General features: G+C 40.2%; 1 protein-coding gene and 1 non-coding gene across 2 annotated transcripts in view; both read right to left on the minus strand.

The window, feature by feature from the left end:
• Positions 1-6,399: 6,399 nt before the first annotated feature.
• Slc35a3 (solute carrier family 35 member A3) overlaps positions 6,400-21,938 on the minus strand; it is a 41,913-nt gene continuing 26,374 nt past the window's right edge. The window contains exons 5-8 of the mRNA XM_036190342.1: positions 19,492-19,663; positions 14,283-14,401; positions 10,749-10,882; positions 6,400-9,215 (exon numbers count right to left, since the gene is read on the minus strand). Of these exons, the coding sequence (XP_036046235.1) occupies positions 9,125-9,215; positions 10,749-10,882; positions 14,283-14,401; positions 19,492-19,663 (516 nt within the window). The 3' untranslated portion in view covers positions 6,400-9,124. The remainder of the gene's footprint in view (positions 9,216-10,748; positions 10,883-14,282; positions 14,402-19,491; positions 19,664-21,938) is intronic.
• On the minus strand, positions 17,424-17,496 carry Trnak-uuu. The gene has a single exon. It is a non-coding gene; the product is annotated as a tRNA-Lys (tRNA).

The following is a 21,938-nucleotide window of genomic DNA, read 5'->3' on the forward strand; positions in this document are numbered from 1 at the left end:
TCTATATAAAAGACAGGACACAGAAGTAGGTCTCTTGCGGAGAGGAAAGACAGAGCAGCAGGGAAGGGTAAGTAAGGTTTTCAGCTCTCAGCTATTGCTCTGACCTCTTGGTTATAAACTCAGTATTTGGCTCTGCGTTTCTTATTTAACAAGACGGTTACATCTACACTTCTACTTCTCTGCTGACAAGAAACCAAACCAACAAATAAAAAATAAAACTCTCACATAGAAACTGTTGAAACCCAATTTGCAGCTGTTGAGAGTGGAACGGGACTTCCTAACTAATTCCAGGAACTTGCTGTGGATGGTGTGAGGGGCTGAGAAGATTACTGTTGTAAGCTAGGTGTGGTGGTACACACCTGGGAAGGATCCTAGCACTTGTGATGTAGAGACCGACTGATCCCGAGTTCAAGGCTGGCCAATATAGCAAGTTAAGGCTAGCTATGGGCTGCATGAGAGCCCGTCTGAAAAAAATATTATTGCATGGTTACTCCACTTTCCATAACCTCTAGAAATCATACTTCAGCTATACCAAAGCTACTGGTCAGTTATTCAAAGCTGAGTATCTACAGTAGTGCTCATCGGCTTTTTTTAGACTAGGGTTGAAAAAGTGTGTCTATATGTTCCCATCGAATAAAATAACACAACTAGGGTGGTGGTGCACACCTTTAGTCCCAGCGCTGGGGGGGGGGGGGGGGGCGGAGGCAGGAGGATTTCTCTGAGTTCAAGGCCAGGTCTACAGCGTGAGCTTCAGGACAGCTTGGGCTGTTACACAGAGAAACCCTGTCATGGAAAAAAGAAAGACCACAACTAAGCAGATTTGACAGGACAGAACTGGGGGTGGGGGAAGAGTGTAAAGGTGCCCACTGAATTCAGGCACACACAAAATTAGGTGAGGGTCAATGTGAACAAATCAAGAAGTTTAGGCAGCAACAAAAGGAGCTCTGGAAGCAACGTGAACAGGCATAGAGGTGACCACTAAGAACGGACAGACGTCCTCTGTGAGGAAGCCTTACGGATCTGAGAACATGATCATGAAGCAGAGCCACAGCAGATACACTGGCATACCTAAGTTCATCTTTCAGCATCAGAACTATAAACTGGTGGAAATTACTCCCCGCAGAAGGAGCTTGGGAATGGAGTTATGGAGACGTGAGAGCTAAGCAGACTTCTCTATAAACTATGATTTTTCACTCATGTAGGTTTAACCTTTGAATCAAGTAAAACAGTTTATATATTCAATAGTAAAAGCTTAAATTTACAAAACTGAATACAAGTCAAAACTAGTGAACCTATTTATGTTACACTAATAACCATCAGAGAAGACCTGAATTCCATTAACTTCCCCTTTTCCCCCTCCAGGGTCTCACTGTAGGTCTGGCTGGCCGCAATTCTTTATGTAGTTCCAACCCCCACTAGAACTCACAAAGATCCTCCTGCCTCTACCTGAGTCCTGGAATCAAAAGTGTGTGCTACCACTTACTTTTACATTTACTTTTAAATGCATACTTTGAATATACATCTTTAGGTGACAGGCTACATTCTAATAATAAAAATGCAAATAAATTTTGAATTTTGCAGAGCATGTTTGTCATTAGAATACTGGTATTGTAGTATTTAAACTCATAATAAAACACAAATATGTTAATATTAGAAGCCAAACTGTTTCACTGTAAGAGGATAGTCAGATATAACTAAAAACATGATATTAAATTTAAATGCCTGTAATCCCAGCATTCAGGAGGCTGAGGCAGACGGAACACAGGCTTAAGGGCCTACCTTGGCTGCTCGGAGAGGCTAGCCTGGGCTACAATGTACCTTTTCTAAAAATAAAAGCAAAGAAACCCACCGCACAATTCAGTTGGATATACTGATTGAATGCATAGTTTTAAAAGATTAATTATAGCTGAGCATGGTGGCTTATGACTTTTGAACTCAGAAACAGAGGCACGTGGATCTCTGTGAGTTCCAGGCCAACCTGGCCTACATAGTGAGCTCCAGTATAGCCAGGACTACATAGAGAGACCCTATGTTTAAAAGAATAAAAAAGTAAACTATCTTTGCTTAAGACATTAACTGAGAGCTAACTTAGCCTATGACCTGGCTTCACGCTAAAGAGAAATAAAGTAAAGGACAGTTGAAGGACATCCACACAATAAGCAGTACTGAGGGCTTCCAAAGACCTGTCCTGGGGAGAGCAACAGAGATTGGAGAACAGTGTTTGAGACCAGAAAGAAAATACAAACTTCGACTGTATCCTCGTTCAAGCCAAAAATCCATAAAAAGCCATTTTAAGACAACTGGAACTATTGTGGTATGAACTTGATAAAATCTGAGTTGAGTTTTCTTAAGTGTGATCATGGACTGAGGAAACAAGGAAAAGGTTATTTTGGAGGTATATACACTGAAAAGTTTAGGGGCTGTGTCCTGACCAGAGGTAAAGCTCTAAGAGCTGCTAGCTGTTAAATCTGGGTGGTATGTTACTCTTTCTGCTTTCATGTTTGTTTCAAAATAAAAAAGCTAGTTAAAATTTAATTTAAAAATATGGGGCTAGAGACATAGATCAGTGGTTAAGGGCGCTTAGCTAAAGACCCGACCGAGCTTGGCTCCTAGTGGCCACATCTGGCAGCTTACAACCACTAGTAATTCCAACTTCATGGTATCTGACACTCTCTTCTGGCCTCCACTGGCACCCACACTCATATACACTTATCCACACACAGACATATGCTCATATACAGAATTAAAACATCTTGAAAATGTTTACGGGGGCAGATGAAACATCTCAGATGGTAAAGGTACTTGCTGCCAAGCCGAATGATCTAAATTTGATCCCAGAACCCAAATTTACACCTACAAATTGTCCTCTGAATTCCACATCAAAACCATGGCACACCCCATTGACTAGGACTAAGGTTCAATTCCAAGAACCCACCATTACAGCTCACAACTATTTGTATGTATCAGTTCCTCGGGGTCCAATACCTTCTTTTGGCCTCCTTGGGCACCAGGTATGAAAGTGGTGCACAGATCTACATGCAGGCAAAATATCATACACATAAAATAAAAAATAAAATGTAATTAAAAAATTTTTGCCAGGCAGTGGTAGCACGTGCCTTTAATCCAGCACTTGTGAAGCAGAGGCAGGCAGGATCTCTGTTAGTTCAAGCCAGCCTGGTCTACAGAGTGAGTTCCAGCATAGGCTCCAAAGCTACAACAGAGAAACCCTGTCTCCAAAAACCAAAGCAAACAAACAAACAAACAAAACACACACACACACACACACACACACACACACACAATCATACCAATATTTTAAATGCCAGGTGTGACGGAGAAAGCCCGGCAACCAGGAGCCTATGGCAGCAGGAAACGTTTGAAGTCAGCCTTTGCTAGACATGAGGCACTGTCTCAATACTAAAAACAACAAAAGGAGTTCTCCCCCGCAAATCAACAACAAAAGGAGTCCCGCCCCCAGCTCTGTAGACCAGGCTGGCCTCAAACTCACAGAGCTCCGCCTGCCTCTGCCTCCCAAGTTCTGGGATTAAAGGCGTGCACCACCATCGCCCCACCAAAAGGAGTTCTTTAACAATACTATCTTTGTGAGTAGACAGACACAGCCCATGAACTTTTCACATCTACACTAGCACTGTCCATCACACCATGACTAAACTACTGAAGTGACAAATGTCACAAGAAACCAAAATATTTCATACAAAATCAAATTTAACTGATGAGAATGTAGACCAATAACATCAATACACATGAAATGAAACTCTCAAAGATATAAATAAAAAGAAAGTAGACAGGTGGTGGTGGCGCACTTGGGAGGCAAAGGCAGGCGGATCTCTGTGAGTTCAAGGCCAGCCTGGGCTACAAAGTGAGATCCAGGAAAGGTGCAAAGCTACACAGAGAAACCCTGTCTTGAAAAAACAAAACCAAAAAAAACCAAAAAAAAAAAAAAAAAAAAAATTTTTTTTTTTTTTTAAAGTAGACAGGAAAGATGGGAGGGAGAAAGAGAAAAAAGAGGAAGGAAAAACAAGAGAAAGAAGCAGGAAGGGGGACTCGCTTGGAGCCCACAGACCTCAAGTAACCCTACTGCTTCAGCCTCGGGAGTGCTTGGACTACAGGACTGCACCAACACATCTAGCTTGGGCGTCCTTCCAGCAAGGGGCATTCCTTTTTCAAGATTTTTTTTTTTGGACGGAGTCACAGTACATAGCCCCGGCTGTGCTATAACTCCTTATGTGCACCAGCTTGTCTCAACCCCAAGAGAGCTGCCTGCTTCTGCATGCCACCATGCCTGGCAAACTTTTCATTTCTTCCTTTACTTTTTCTTTGCTTATTCATTTGAGACAGGATCTCACTATGTAGACTAGGCTGGCCTCAAACTCACAGAGATCCTTGTTTCTGTGTCCCAAGTCCTGGGAGTAAAGGCGTGTATCACCATGCCTGGCCTTCACGATTTTAAATTATGTTTACGTGTGTGTGCATGTGGGTATATACACGAGTACAAGAGCTAGTGGAGAAGAAAGGAAGCCTCAGATCTCCTAGAGCTGGAGTTTTAGATGGCTGTGGCTCTCCTACTCTGAGTGCTGGGAACGAAATATAGGTCCTCTGGGACGGGAGTAAGTGCTCTTAACCATGGTGCTATTTCTCCAGTCTCAAAAGAAACACTCCAACACAAAATATAACACTGGAGTTTCAGTTAGTGCTTTTCATGAGAACTTAGCAAAAATACCTTTGTTTGTAAAATACTGAGATGTTATCTTTTCTGGGCTCTTCAAGTATTCTGTGTGTGGCTCCATCAGGGTAGAAGTGAGGATAAATGAGGGTGCATGTCACAACAGAAGCAATTACACTCAGGCAGTGAAGGAAAGGTCCTGAGTAACTACTGAACCTGGCCAGCAGCAAAGAAGCATTTTATTTCAAACAAAATCCTTTTGGGCTGTGATCACTATAGAGGCAGAGAAATTCTAACCACTCTGGCTAAAACAAAGAAAAGGAAGCAAAATTACATGTGATACAAATTACCAAGAGATAAAGATGAGCAATTCATTCCTGAAATATAAAAATAGGAAACTAACCCACAGATTAAATCAGACACAGGTAAAAAAGGAAATAGGAAATATAGAATATATATATATATATATATATATAGTTAGTTAGTTATGAAAATAATCTATTTCCCTTATCTATTAAATATAGGTAATAATGGATACCAAAATACTGACATGAGGAATTTATCATATAAAAAAACCACTTAATAAAAGACCAGTTTATACATTCCTTTGAATTATATTCATAAAAATTTAAACATACAAATCACATTCCCAAACCCCAAAGAATCACTTTATGAAATGAAGTACAGACATAGATCAATTTAGGGTCAAAATCAATTTTAAAATATTGCTTTAAATCACAACAAATTATGTCTTACAGGAAAAGAAACAGACAGACATTTATATACAGTTGTTAAAGTCTCCAACCTGAATCATGGTGCAGGTGTCACAAGTTACTTAAACAAGTACTAGTCGCAGGTACTTTGATAGATACTTAGTATCAGTTTGCAAGATGATGGATTTTTTAAAGAGCAAATGGCAAAACAATCAGAAGCTAGAATAGTAGTTACTCAGTTCTTCTTTTTAAAAAATTCCCAATTTCAAGTATGTGTCTAAAGTTGTAAATTACAGAAATAGTCTCCATAAAAGTCAGGTATTTATTTGGTAAAGCAAGGCACATAGGACCAGATTGTGGTAAAGGTGCATTTTCTTTGGCCCTATAACTACTTTAAATATCTTGGAGATTCATAAATACTTTTTATAAATTCCATGTAAAGATATATCTATACAAATCAAATATTTTTACAACAAATGTTTAATAGAATGAGTGATGCCAAAGCCTTTCTCCACAAACAAAACAAAACTCAAATGGGAGTGGCACACCCCTTCCATCCCAGGACGTGGAGGCAGAGGCAGGCAGATCTTTGTCAATACCAGGCCAGCCTGCTCTGCAGAGCAAGTTCCAGGCCAGCCAGGGCCACAGAGTAAGACCCTGCCTCAAAAAGAAACGAAAACAAAACACCTCAGTCAAATGATTGTATGGCATGTAAAGGCTACTAGCTCGACTTGTAAGAGCAGTCAGCATTCTACTTAAGTGTTCAGAGCAGAATGTCAGTTTCCTCGTGGAATTTCTTAGTAGACTCTGGTTTAAATACCAGACTGCCTCTTCTTTATATGAAATTCTGTGACGCTGGGCAGTGGTGCCATGACAGGCTCCAAAGCTATACAGAGAAATCCTGTCTCGAAAAATAACAAAACAACAAAACAAAACAAAACAAACAAAAACCAAAAAAAAAAAAAAAAAGAAAGAAAGAAAGAAAGAAAGAAATTTTGTGGCATTCCATAGAAACTGATGCAAACATTGAATTCTGCATTTGTAAACTATATATTCCATTAGGAAAGTAACTAACAACCTGGAAACTATTCAGTAAAGAGCTGCTAGGCTGCACTGTGGGCCTGCTATTGCATCAAGCTTTCTGGCAGCGTGCTGTGCCTAGCTTTAATGCGGCTCTCAGCTGGCACTCTTCCTCCATGAATGCACACATTCCAGATCAGTGAAAAGAGAAACAACAAGTACACTCTAAAAGCACAAGATTTAAATAATCCAAAAGTTACTAGGAAAGCATGACAGTCACACCTTTGAACACTGTCAACACACAAACCATGTAGCACAAAGTTTCAGTATCAATATATACGACACAATGTAGGCTACAAGCCCATTTTCCACCAAATGTGATTATTTCCTTATAAATTTTAAACTATACATTCAGCCCAATAACATTTTTAACTGGCCAAAAAGATATAAATGACACCTAATAAAAGATTTTCAGACACCTGAAATGTTATTACTTTAACCATCTGAATACCCAATACTTTATCTGTATAAATTTCTGTAGGGTTAAGACAGGGATAGACTAGATTTAAGTAACCATTAGCTGTGACTCCACACTTTATTAGCACAGTTACCCACACAATACTTCAGTGTGAGCTGAACAGGAATCTGTATTCATTAATTTTGAACATCTGCAAGATCTAGCTTGCACTTAGTCATAGGTCCTAGGACATAGCTTGAATGCTGTGGTGGCCATACACTTTGCTCAAAATGCTCAAAATTCAATCTCTGTAAGTTACTCAATCACTGAAAAACCACAAACCTGGCATTCAGAAAACCTGGTATCACTCTGTCATTGCTGGTGCAATGACTTTAAACAGTTTAATTTTCAGTTTTGAAAACTTTGAAACTCTGTATGGAATTGGTTAGGCATGTACACTGTTAAGAGTACATGTGCATTAACAAGATCAAACAGCCAGTCCAAGTTAGCCAAGGGTACCTTACACTTCTTAACAATAGTACTTTTGAGTACTATTTAACAAAACTCCATTAACAAAATCTATTAGAACTACATAAAAAATAGTCATCTTCTTATAGGTTTGTATCCATTAGAACAAACTTTTAAAATATATACAAGATAAATGAAAAAATAAAGTAAAATACATCTTATATTCAATAGGTAATTCTGCATATAGTCAATAATTAAATAAATTATATTCCAAATATAGAATGTATTTTTGCATCTCACTTCATTTTACTATTTCTAATATATTCTCTCTTTTGAATCATCTTATTAAATAACTCATAATTTATATCCTCGACTCCAGTGTTAAAAAGAGACAAAATTGACTATTTTAAAGCAAATGGTTGCTCCTCTCCAGCAGCACTCATGGGGACATAGAAAGGGAACTCAGAATGCCACCCCCTCCTCCAGACACATGATCAGTGTATTCTTAGGGATAATGGCCTTTTAAGACCTAAAAACTTCTAAACAGCCTTTGAATTTAAATTAGAGTACTACTTAAAATAATGTAGTGAGCTGGGCAGGGTTCCCATACCCTTAATCCCAGCACTCGGGAGGCAGAGGCTGGTAGATCTCTGTGAGCTGGAGGCCAGCCTGGGCTACATAAGGAAGGCCTGTTTAAAACAACCGTAGTACTCTGGCAGTAGGGAATGTCTGTAAGAAAGCCAGCTTGCTCTTGGTCCACTGATATGACTAGTACTATTGTGATCGCTACTTCTGTCCACAGTTGCAGACGAGGAAATCTTGACTGCAGAACAACAGGAAACTCTCCATTTCAAACTATACACAGTGTACGCTTCACGGTTCAGACTCCTCCACATGGAGACTGGCCAGGAGTCACTCCTTCATTTTCAATTATCAAAGCAGTACTTAATCCCTTTCAATCATTAAAAAAGGTTTAATGGCAACACACACAAATTCAATTGAAGGTAATAGTAAGAATTTCTCTTCTATATGGAAAATAAATACAGCTGGAAAATGATGGTAAAACGTCCTTAGTGTCAACGTCCCCGGCTCCTCTAGCATGTGATGAAGCAAGCCGCATTCGGCTGTCTCAAAGCAGTAAATGGTCTAAAGATATACAAAGAAACAGATTCTCTCTACACTAAAGTTAAATATGAATCAAACTCAGACTACTACTTCATCAGGTTTTATGTAATTGAACAAATAACACTTAGCAATCCTTTGCTTAGCAATCTTCTGTATGAATATAAAAATCCCAGATACATGAAAATGGTTTTAAATTATATTTGTTTGTTCACAGCTTTATAGGCAATTATAATTTTCCAACTTTGAATAGTGCATGTGATTTGATATATCTGTGCAGAAAGAGTAAGACTGAGAACATGTGATGAGAAGAAGCAGATCTACCTTGCAAACACTGGTATTTGCATTTGTGCGCTCTTGCAAAGGCTGCACTGGACAGTTCTGCAGCAACCAGAAGGGTGAAGTCATTACGAGCTCAGACTTCAGGCCTCCTCCCCATACCCTCTAATGCCACTCCCTGGACACACTTCCAAGTTTGGGTTTCCAGATGATATACATGTTTCATCCTGACGTGTGCTCATTTTCAAATCATTTGAACAGTATGATCAGATTTAGCACGATGATATCTTCACACAGTCTGCAGAAGTCCTCTGTGCAAGATTAATTTTGTTGAGATTCCTAGGGCACCATCGTGAAAAGTCAGTTAAAGATAGTACATGACTATGCTTTTGTGGGATTTCCTGCAGGTTTGGGATCATAACCGTACAAGAAAGTAGCTGCTATTACAAGGATGGCTCCAAGGAAAAAGACACTAAATAGGATGAAGAAAAAGAAAAAGAGTCAGATTAAAAGCAAATTAAGTTCTTTCTATATATGTAATATAAAAACAATTGCAATTTGGGAAAGAAACATTCCTGTAACGTAGTAATAAATGCTGAGTACGTTCTATGCTCCAGGCACTTGGCTAAGTACTTTGTACCTCTGGGGAAAAGGTTTAAAGGACTTTAAAAACCTGCCCAAAGTCTGCAGTAAGCAGCAGGTAGGATACAGTGCAGACACTGGTTTGAGCTGGCACCCTCACCTATTGCACCGCCTTCAGAGCTGTACCTCACCTAAACGTGCATTCTCTGTGGGATTCGTTCAGTAATAAAATGCCTGACGCTTTAAAAAAATGGAAAACAGAAAAGGAAAAGTTCATTCTTTTATGCTAAACTTAGGTGAATTCAGTCCAAAATCCAAAGCGACAATAACCAACATTCAGGACCAATATTTACAGAATGTTTCACGTAAGGGAATCAGACCACACGTTTTCCTCTTGCTTCAGTGCATGGAGAGGTACAATCTACTTCATAAAAACTGGACATAACCAGACTAGCAATACTAACTTGTTATATACACATTTTTTAAATGCTACCAGAGCCATGGATTAGTTTTGGCTTTAAGATTTCTATTAATGGTTCGAATTCATTACCCTCAACCTAAAAAAAAAAAAAAAAAAAAAAAAAAATCCAAAAGGATAGGAATCACCAGTCTCTTCCCTGCCTATAAAACAGAGGCTTGGCTTTACTTGTAACAGGACTTCACTGTGTAGGCAAGCTGCCCTCAAAGCTCCTGTTGGACTTCATGTGAAAGACTGCCAGTGTGCTCCATCCAACATCACCCTCCACACTCTTCCCATCCATCCACCCATTCTTTTTTTTCTTTTTCTTTTTTTTCTTTTTTTTTTGGCTTTTCGAGGTAAGGTTTCCCTATGTAGCCCTGGCTGTCCTGGAACTTGCTCTGTAGACCAGGCTGATCTCGAACTTACAGACTCCATGTACTTTTCCATGACATTGTCATGGTAGACACCAGTCCTCAGCCACAATTCCCTTTCTATCAACAAGTGTTTTTTGGGTCTACTATCCAAGATTCACTCCCCTAGAGTGAGCTACTCTAATGCTTATCACACTGTGATCAATTAATACATTACTTGCATATTTATTACTCTTCTCAGTTACGTACTCTTCATTGCTTATAAACAGAAAAGCTATCATACTATGATTATTTCAATGATTTGAGCCTCCTCTTTAATAAGGACTACATACACTTCCATTGACCCTCATAACTTTTCTTGTGTCTGGTTTTCTAGTCACTATGACTTTCTTGAACATAACTGGTTCATTCATATGCTTCTTTTTTCCAGAATCCAACAGAGTGATTTCAGGCACAGAGTGGCCATTTAATAAACTTTTGGAAAATGAACAAGCAAACCTAAACAGAACCATAGTAATACGAACAACAAAATAAGACATATAGGAAAAAGCAAGAATGGGAAAAAAATAAATAGAAAGGAATATTTATTTACCTGGTTGGCACAAAATCTTGCAACCAAAAATAGGATATAATTGTTGACAATATTATGGATAAGGAGGTCGCAAATCCTTTTAAAATATTATCTGCATACTTAATGACAGCAGCTATTACAAGGCCTCCAAGTGCCTGTAAATGTTTTAAGAGAGCAATTTTTAAATGAACATGAAACTGCTTTTCAAAACCATTTCATCTATCAAGGAAGCTTTAAGGTTTATTCTATGTAATTATATCCTACCAAATGATTCATATGAACATAAAAACAACAGACTTCCAGTTTTGTTCATAGCTCTCAACATAATCATCAAAGCAATCTAAAGTTTGCTGTAACCAAATATGATCAGATTACAACAAGTCTGTTTTCACCAAATTCAATAATTAAATACTTGTTGTCTGGACAGCTGAAGGACAAATGCATGAGGTTTAAGTTTGGGAAAAAAAAAAAAAAAAAACCTTTTTACAACCTTTCTGACAGTCTTCTCACTTTGTCTTCTTTGATTTTCTCTCCATTCTACTTCTGTTTTGTTTGTTTGTTTGCTTTGTTTTGTTTTTCAAGACAGGGTTTTTCTGTGAAACAGTCCTGGCTGTCCTGGAACTTGCTCTGTAGACCAGGCTGGCCTCGAACTCACAGAGATCCGCCTGCCTCTGCCTCCCTAGCACTGGGATTAAAGGCGTGTATCACCACTGCCCAGCTTCTCTCCATTCTAATCTACCTCTTATAGCTGTCAGGGTGTACAGTTTGGTTTAGGTTTTTGCAGTCCTGGAGATTGAACCCCAAACCTATCACATGGTAGGTAAGTTCTTGACCATTGAGCTATCCCCACAGCTTATAAAGAACCTTCAACCAAGTCATTCTCAAATTCTAGACTGTGCTTACCTACAAATGGGAGATGGGGAAAGTGGAGACGTGGCTGAGTTGTTAAGAGTGCTTGCTGCTCTTGTAGAAGACTTAAGTTTAGTTCCCAGCACCCATGTCAGGTAGCGCACAACCATCTGGAACTCTAGTTCCAGGGGTTCTGATGCCTCTTCTGGCCTCCGTGGGCATTTGCATGTACATGGTGCACACACATAAAATTAAATAGATTTAAAAAAAAAAAAAAAAAAAAAACTTAAGGGTGATGGGTAGCTCAGTAGCAAAGTACTTGCCTAGTAGTTATGAGGGCCCTGGGCTTAACCCAAGCAACTCACTTGGACTTTACTATACAAAAATCCAAAATCCTGCAAAAATCCAAAATGCTCCCAAACCCAACACTTCTTTGAGCACTGACATGAAGCACAGATGGAAAAGTCCACCTGCCTCATTTGATGAGTTAGTCACATAATGCAGGTGCATTCTAAGCTGCACTAATTTTACTTCCAGGTTATATGAATGTACATACATAAAACAAAAGTTTGTTTAGACTCAAGTCACAGTCATAAGATATCTCATTATGTGTATGCAAAAGTCACAAATCTCCTACCCTTAATGAAAATTCAAAACAGTTCTCAAACTGATAATGGAGACTCAATCTGTCTGGCCTGGGTTTGTCTCCTACCAGACCCTCCATATCTGTCCAAATCAAGGAGCCACTCAACTGCCTTTCTTGAATGATGGCAGTCTGATTCATAAAAAGTCATGAGTTATGCCCATTGGGATTACTATAAATTATGTCTGAATTGATATTTTGGGGAAATACTGTTATTCATCTATTTATTCCCTGTTAGATCCTTCATATCAGTTACATCACCTTTTTTTTTTATACATCACTTTTTAAAATTGTTGCTCTTGGATAGGCATGGTGGCACATGCCTTTAATTCCAACGGTCAGAAAGGCAGAGGCAAACAGTTCTCTGTGACTTTGAGGCTAGCCTTGTCTGCATAGTTAGTTCCAGCCAGAGCTATGTAGAGAGACCTTGTCTCAAAACACAAAGCTAAATATATTTTTAAATTTTTTTTCTCTTACCTCTTAGCCCTTTCTTGAAGGACAGCTTCCTCAAAACTGGATAAAATATATTACATATAAGTATATAAGTTCTCTATGTTTACTATACCTCCACTTAAAATTTTCTCTAAGTTTCTCCTTTGTGTCCTTTCCTCCTTTTATAAAAGTGGAAATACCCGCTGGCTGTGGTGGCACACACCTTTAATCCCAGCACTCAGGCAGAGCCAGGCGTATTTCTGTGAGTTCGAGGCCAACCTAGTATCCAAAGCAAGTTCCAGGAAAGGTGCAAAGCTACACAGAGAAACCCTGTCTCAAAAAAAAAAAAAAAAAAAGGAAATACCCTTCCAACTTTTTTTTTTTTTCTTTTCTGTGTAGCCCTGGCTGTCCTGCAATTCTAGACCAGACTGGCCTTGAACTCATAGAGATCCGCCTGCCTCTGCCTTCCCAAGTGTTGGGATGTGCACTGCCACCCCCCCACCCCCCCCTGCTTCCTACTTTTGAAGAACCACTATCTTTGGACAGTTCCCTACTTTCCAGGTCCTATGACTTCAAATGCCTCTAGGAAAGTAGGCATTGAGGAAAATGACTTCTCTCTTCATTTTCAGATTTTCAGAATATCAAGATGTACTTCTGGAGATGAAATTATTTAACTCTTAAACAATTCAAGCCATATTCACACTAAAGAAATTTGACAGAAACGTTCTAACATGTAAATATGAAATGAAACTTATAAACTTGCATAATTATCTCACGCGGCTCCTTTCATCTTTAAATGGCTGACCACAGCTTTTCTATGCGATGATAATTCCAGCAGAAAGTTTGAAAGTTATATTTACTCTTAGTTTTGACTTTTTTTTTTTTTTGCCAGAGCTGAGGACCGAACCCAGGGCCTGTGCTTGCTAGGCAAGTGCTCTACCACTGAGCTAAATCCCCAACCCCTGACTTTTTATTTGAGACAGGTTTTCTATGTAAACCTGGCTGTCCTGGAGTTTGCTATATAGACCAGGCTGGCCTTGAACTTGAGAGATTCATTTGCCTCTGCCATCTGAGTGCTGGGATTAAAGGTGCACACCACTATGCCACCTAACTATTTAATTCTTAAACCTAACATTTTCATGGAGCTTGAAAGATGATTCAGCAATTAAGAGCACTGGCTGCTCTTCAAGAGGACCTGGGTTTGGTTCCCAACACTCACTGACTTTAGTGGCGCACAACCACCTGTAACTCCAGTTCTGGGGATCTGACCCTTCTTCTAACTAACATGGGCACCACACACACAACTGGTTAACATACATACATGCAGACAAAACACTGATATACATAAAAGTAGATAAACCTAAAAGTAACATCAACAACAATAATAAAACACTTATATTTTCATGGCACTGAACTTAAATACAATGGAGTTTTTATTCATGACAGTTTTCCAAAATCAGTTTTCATTAGGGCATTGAGAACAGTGTGTCTTGACTCCCCTGAATGAAGTGGGTATGGTGAGAACAGGAAGGACCCTGCCCCTTAAACACAGCACACCAGTACCAGGACTTGAGTTCTCTGTACTGAAGCAGTACTCAGTAGCATTAATAGAGAAGACTTAAATGCTTTACCTGCAGAATAACAACTATCCATGTCAGTTGACTATATCCCTGAAAAAATCCATTCTTTGATACCAATTCTCCATCATAAACGTATACACCCATTAATCCAAATATACTCCCAAAGAAACCTAAAAGGAAGGAAAACATAGGTCATATGGCAATTTTACTGGAGGAATATTTTTGGTTGACAATCCTGTCTCCTCCCCTGCTCCAGTTGGTCGGGTCCTGGTTTACAATGGAGGCTAACTCAGCATGGAGCCCAAGCTGGGTTGGAACTCTTGGTCCTCTTGCCTCAGACTCCCAAGTACTGGGGCGACAGGTCTGCACCACCCTGCACAACTTAAATTTCTTTTTATGAAACCTGAATACTTAAAAAATATTTCACTCAGCCGGGTGGTGGTGCCACATGCCTTGAAACCCAGAACTCAGGAGGCAGAGGCAGGCAGATCTTTGTGAGTTCAAGGCCAGCCTGGTTTATAGAGGTAGTTCCAGGACAGCCAGGGCTTCACAGAGAAACCCTGTCTCAGAAAACCAAAAGAAAAACAATTCACTTGATTTATATATAAACACAAAAGTATGTATATTACTATATGATGCCTACAAAACAAATATAAAAGTAGACAGGCATAAGACTATTTTAAAAAATAATTTAACAACCTTCAAACATTACAATAATGTTTATATTATAGGATTAAATGCTGATTCATTCAAATGATTGTAAAATGCCTGCCTTCAGGATTCCATCGTATCTTGAATTTTCCTATTGCTATGACCACATTTTATGAGTTACAGTCCTAATTACACATATGAAAGCTTATACATAAGACTCAGAATTTCTTTTGTATTCAGAAGTTTCAATGAATGCAGGCAATGAAAACAAGTTAATGAAAGAGGACTTAAAGCTAAATATGTTTCTATTAACTTTGTCACGGATTTTTGTTTGTTCTGTTTTGTTTTGATAGTGGATACATACATAAAAATATACTTGAGGGGCTGGAGAGATGGCTCAGTAGTTGAGAACACTGGCTGCTCTTCCAGAGGTCCTGAGTTCAATTCCCAGCACCCACATGGCAGCTCACAACTGCCTGTAACTCTAGTTCCAGGGCTTCTGACATCCTCACACAGACATACATACAGGTAAAACACCAATGAACATAAAAAAAAATAAATTATATAGATTAAGAAATACATATACTTGATAGTAAAGGTGTAAAATCCAATGCAAAGCACCACAGCTTCTGTTCCAAATGCCTACTTTATTCTAACTGTACATAAGTTCACTGAGTTGTATAGTCTGTGGCCTGATTACTTTCCATGTGTGATGTTATTTGTAACTATTTATTATTTTTTTATTTTTTATTTTTTGTGGAGCTGAGGATCGAACCCAGGGCCTTGGGTTTGCTAGGCAAGCTCTCTACCACTGAGCTAAATCCCCAACCCCTATTTTTTTAAATAATAAGCTTTTTAAAAGATATTTTTAAAGTGCAATACTTGTTAACTAAAACTTCCAGCTAAGAACTGGTCAAAGCCAGCATCAGATTCTGTATTTACTAAGGAAGTCTCACTGATAAAGAAAATTGGCTCAGTGAAATTCACTGCTGAATTCCATTTCAGACCCTGAGCTAAGATTTCTTGGAGTGCTGTTGGCCTATGGGAACCTACAAGGACCACAATTCTTATGGTACAGCTTTAAAAGTGGGTACAGGGGATAGTTTTTAAACAAAACCACAGCTAGGTAGAGTGTGAAGAAAAAGCCAAAACACTACACTGAAATAAACATCATGTTATGACTCTAGAAGAGATGAAAACTCCCCCTTTTCTCTTTCTGCTCTCTTCCCTCCACACGGTCTCTTTCTTTGGCGCGCGCTCTCTCTCTCTCCCTCCCTCCCTCCCTTCCTCCCTTCCTCTCCCTCTCCCTCCCTCCCCCCCTTCCTTCCTCCCTCCCTCTCTTCCTTTCTCTTTCTCCTCTCCCCCCCCCCCCCTCTTCCTCTATCTCCCAATAAAGCTCTAACTGCTTCGTTTCCAGCTCCTTACATTTTAGGAGAAAATGTCTAGGTGATTTGTAGCATCTTCACAAAGGAAGAGGCAACAAGGACAAACATAAGACTCCATAATTGAGGGCAGGAGCAAGCTATACTCTCAGATCATCAACTTACTTTCCCATATCACGAGGCTAGGCATTCACTTCAAATACAACTATCTAAGGGCAAGATCATTACCAGGTCTTTGTATCAACAGCACATTTGCATTCAAGGCCTAGGTACTTCAACACTTAGGGAAATATACAAATGAAAGAACTTAAGTCATTGTCCAGTTTCTTTTGAAGATAGGGTCTCCTTATATGGCCTGGTTGGTTTCAAACTCATGCTGACACTGCCTCAGCCTCCTGAGTGCTGGGGTTAGAGGTGTGGGCTAGTCAGCTAAATACTTTAATTCAGTTAGGATAGCAGCACCAGACACGACTGGTGTAGTTATTTAGAAATACGTATTAGAATAACACCAGTAGCACAGACACTGAGAGCAACAATTAATTAATGGGACCTCCTGAAACTGAGAAGCTTTTGTAAGGCAAAGGGCACACAGTAAAGAAGACAAAACAACAGCCTACAGAATGGAAAAAGATCTTTACCAACCCCACATCTGACAGAGGTCGGATCTCCAAAATATATATAGAACTCAAAAAGCTAGACATCAAAATACCAAATAATTCAATTTAAAAAAGGGGTACTGATCTAAACAGAGAATTCTCAACAGAAAATCTCAAATGGCTGAAAGACATTTAAGGAACTGCTCAGCATCCTTAGTCATCAGGGAAATGCAAATCAAAATGACACTGAGATGTGGGTAGCCATTCCAGCCTTGGCCTGGAAGTTCCAGCCCTCATTGAGGCTTCGGTAATGGTCACGCCTACAAGGTGGGGCTGAGAGAAGACACTGAAGACCCAGGATCCAAATGAGAGGGACCTCTTGGTGCCCGGACCCTGAACGCTGGAGGTAGACTGAGCAGAGTTCTCCAGAGAACACTGCTGGACTGCGCCATACCTTTCCCAGACCCTGCAACCTACTTATCCCTTAATTTGTAAGTTACCCCACAAAATAAACCTCCCTTTTAACTACATGGAGTGGCCTTAATAATTTCACCAATATCTGGCACCCAACATGGGGCACAAACCCACAACCCTGAGATTAAAAGTCTCATGCTCTACCGACTGAGCTAGCCAGGCTTGATGTAGCTGAAACTAGATAGTTACAGTTTTCCTTAGTTATCATAAAAAATCAGTTAGATATAAAACCTTAGACTCACAAATATAAGATAGATATCTTCTTTAATTTTACCAAATAGACTAGTTATTATAAATACACTAGATATTATAACTGTAATTCTTGCTTGATAATTGTTTTGTTATCTGTAATTTTACTATGTGAAAGTTAACCTTACTTTAAAAAAAAAGGGGGGGGGGGGTGCTGTGGATATTGCTCTGTATAAATAAAATACTGATTGGCCAGTAGCCAGGCAGGAAGTATAGGTGGGACAAGGAGAGAAGAGAATTCTGGGAAGTAGAAGGCTGAGGCGGAGAGACCTGCGAGTGGCCACCAGGACAAGGAAGATGCAAGGTACCAGTAAGCCATGAGCCACGTGGCAAAATATAGATTAATAGAATTGGGCTGAATATAAGAGTATGAGCTAGACAATGGTAGGCCTGAGCTAATGGCCAAGCAGTTTAAACAATATGAACATCTGTTTATTTTATAAGTGGGTTGTTGGACTAACAGGGCTTGGCAGGGGCTGGAGAGAAGGTCTCCAGCTACACTGAGATACCATCTTACACCTGTCAGAATGGCTAAGATCAAAAACACTGATGACAGCTTATGTTGGAGAGGATGTGGAGCAAGGAGAACATTCCTCCCCTGTTGGTAGGAGTGCTAACTTGTACAGCCACTTGGAAAATCAGTGTGATGGTTTCTCAGAAAATTGGGAATCAATCTACCTCAAGACCCAGCTATACCAAACTTGGGCATATGCCCAAATGATGCTCAATCACACCACAAGGACACCTGCTCAATTACGCTCACAACAGCATTATTCGTAATAGCCAGAACCTGGAAACAACCCAAATGCCCCTCAACTGAAGAATGTATAAGGAAAATATGGTACATTTACACAATGAAGTATTACTCAGCTGTTAAAAAAAAAATGGCATAAGAAAATGGGATGGAACTAGAAAAAAAAATCATCCTGAATGAGTTAACCCAGACCCAGAAAGACAAACACAGTATGTACTCACTCATAAATGGATATTAGATATAAAGTAAAGGATAACTAGGCTACAATCCACAGCCCCCAGAGAGGCTAGGTAACAAGGAGGGCCTAAAGAGGGACACATAGATTTCCCTGGGAATAGGAAATAGAAAAGATCTCCTGGGTAAACAGGGTTGGGGAAGGTGTTGGAACATAAGGGATTGGGTTGGGAGGGATGGGAGAGGGGTGGAGGGGAGAGTAATAAGAGAGACATCTTGACAGAGGGGGCCATTATGGGGTTAGGGAGAAATCTGGTGCCAGGGAAACTCCCAGGAATCCACAAGGATGACCTCAGCTAAGACTCCTAGCAATAGTGGAGAGGGTGCCTGAACTGGCCTTCTCCTGTAATCAGATTGGTGACTAATTGTCACCACAGAGACTTCATCCAGTAACTGATGGGAAGCAGATACAGAGATCCACAGCCAAGCACTGGGCCAAGCTCCGGGAGTCCTGTTGAAGTGATGGAGAGGGATTGTAGAGCCAGGGGTGGTCAAGGTCATGATAGGGGAAAACACGAAACAGCTGACGTAAGCTCCTGGGAGCTCACAAACTCTGGATCAACAGCTAGGGAACCTACATGAAATTGGCATGCGTGTGACAGTTGTGTAGCGTGGTCTGTTTGTCGGGCTCCCAGCAGTGGGATCAGGACATGTCCCTGGCATTTGAACTGGCTTTTGGGAACCTATTTCCTGTGCTGGGTTGCCTTACCCAGTCTTGATGCAGGGGAGGAGCTTGGTCCCGCCTCAGCTTGGTGTGCCATACTTTGTTGATGCCCATGGGGCCTGCCCCTTTCTGAACTGAGATGAAGAGTGGATGGGGGATAAATAGGGCGCAGGAAGAGAGGAGGGAGAAGAAACTATGGTCGATATGTAAAATAAATGAAAAAAAAAAAACATATTAGAAAGCCTTTAAAACTTACCAAGTTGAATGTTTCTTATCCATACTGATTGTTTTGTTTCTTTTAAGATTTTCTCAAAATAAACCCCAGCAAAGCCACTAGAAAAACAGGCTGTGAGGACCGCCATGAGGCCTACAAACTGCGAGCCAGTTGAAAGTTCCTGAGAATCCAGTGCTTGAGAATCTGAAGGCCACTGAGGAAAAACAAAAACAACACTCACGAGGGCAGTGGCATGGTTCAGTGGGTAGGGACGTTTGCTGCCAAGACTGACAACCACATGGTGGCCAGAAAGAACCAACAAGTTGTCCCCTGACCTCCACAAGCACACCGTGGTGCTGGCCCAGCAAACGCACATACGAATGGAAGAAGTTAAGCCACATCAAGCACAGGTCAAAGAGAAGCTGGTGGGAAGAAATGAAGGACTGTAAAGTTCATATAGCAGGCATGGTACCCAAATGATCTGGATACTACTGACCATGGTGTATCAACTGGCAACTTTTCACTGTTGTTATCCATTGTCTGTGTGTCCTCACTGGTGCCTTCTTCTTCAAACTAGCCCCTCTCTATTTTCATATCCTTTTTTAATTCTAGATCGATCGCTCTCTCTGTCTCTGTCTGTCTGTCTGTCTGTCTGTCTCTCTCTCTTTCTCTCTCTCTCTCTCGTTATTTTTTAAGACTGGGTTTCTGTCTGTATCCCTGAGTGTACTAGAACACACTCTGTAGACAATGCTGGCCTCAAACTCAGGGATCCACTTGCCTCTGTCTCCCTATTAGTGGGATTGAAGGTATGCACCACCAGGCACAGCTCTTAATCTACATTTTTCAAATTCAAAATTATATTATCTGTTTGAGTCTACTCTAATTTGCTTAACACAATGATCTCCAGTTGTATATTTTTCTATAAATGATATAATTTCCTTCTTTATGGCCAAATAAAACTCCATTGTGTAGATATACCACATTTACATTACCCATTCACACATGGGCATCTACCCTGATTCCATAATTATTGTGAACAATCTTGCAAAAATATTAATATTTCTGTAATGTGCTCAAGCATCTACTTTGAAATGGTTTAGCTGGATCATAGTACTCTTTTTTTTTTTTTTTTTTTTTTTTGGTTTTTCAAGACAGGGTTTCTCTGCAGTTTTGGAGGCTGTCCTGGAACTTGCTTTGTAGACCAGGCTGGCCTTGAACTCACAGAGATCCACCTGCCTCTGCCTCCCGAGTGCTGGGATTATAGGCGTGCGCCACTACTGCCCGGCTAGATCATAGCATTCTTACTAACTGAGCAAGATGGCTTGGTGGAGAATGTGCTCTCTACACAAGCCCGACAACCCCAGCTCAATCTCTGTACCCCACATAAAGGTGGAAGGAGAGAATTGACTCCATAAAGTTGTCCTTTGACCTCCACATGTGCTCTGTGATATGCATGGGCCCACACATCTATCTCTCTCTCTCTCTCTCTCTCTCTCTCTCTCTCTCTCTCTCTCACACACACACACACACACACACTCACACACACACACACACACACACACACACACACACGCTCACACACACTCACTCACACACACACACACACACACACACACTCACACACACACTAAAATGGAGGAATACTATTTTCCACTTGGCTGGTCTCAATTATATTCCAACCAGAGGTGTATAAAGATTGACTTCCCCACCATCCTCACCAACATTTGTTGTTCATTTTCCTGGTAATAGCCATTCTGATTAAGGTAAAATAGAATCTCAGTATAGTTTTGATTTACATTTCCCTAACAACTAAAGTTGCTGAACATAGCTGGGTGGTGGCGGTGCATACCTTTAATCCCAGCATTCAGGCACAGACAGGTAGATCTCTGTGAGTTCAAGGATAGCCTGGTCTAGAGAACAATTCCAGGACAGCCAAGGATACACAGAGAAACCCCGTCTCCAAACAAAACAAAACAAAAAGATGCCGAACATTTTAAGTACATATCTTCTTTTGAGAACTATCTGCTGAGTTCATTTGCCTGATTATTGATAGGCTTTGACTTTTGGTTGGTTATTTTTTGAGTTCTTTATATAACTGGATGCTAATCCTGTCTGATGAAGAACTAGCAAACACCCACTCCCCCTCCAAAGGTTGTCTCTTCCATCTGTTGTTTTCCTTGTCATGCAGCCTTTACATTTCAAGCAATCATATTTGTCAATTCTTGTTACTGTTTCCTGATATTGGGATCTATCAAAAAGTCCATGCCATTAGCTATCTCTTAAGTGCTGTCCCTGTTCCCTTTTAGAGTCTCCAAGGGATCAAGGTTTAGGTTATAAAATCTTCAGTCCATTGGGAACTGAGCTCTGTGCTGGCTGACAGTCTTAGTCTTGTACTGTGGGTGCATATGCATAGCTTTGGGGCAGAGAAGATGCTCTGTTCTCCAACGCATGCTTTAATCACCTTTGTCAAAAACCAAGTAACTGTAGCT

The sequence above is a fragment of the Onychomys torridus genome, chromosome 6, assembly GCF_903995425.1.
Source record: "Onychomys torridus chromosome 6, mOncTor1.1, whole genome shotgun sequence".
Lineage (NCBI taxonomy): Eukaryota > Metazoa > Chordata > Mammalia > Rodentia > Cricetidae > Onychomys > Onychomys torridus.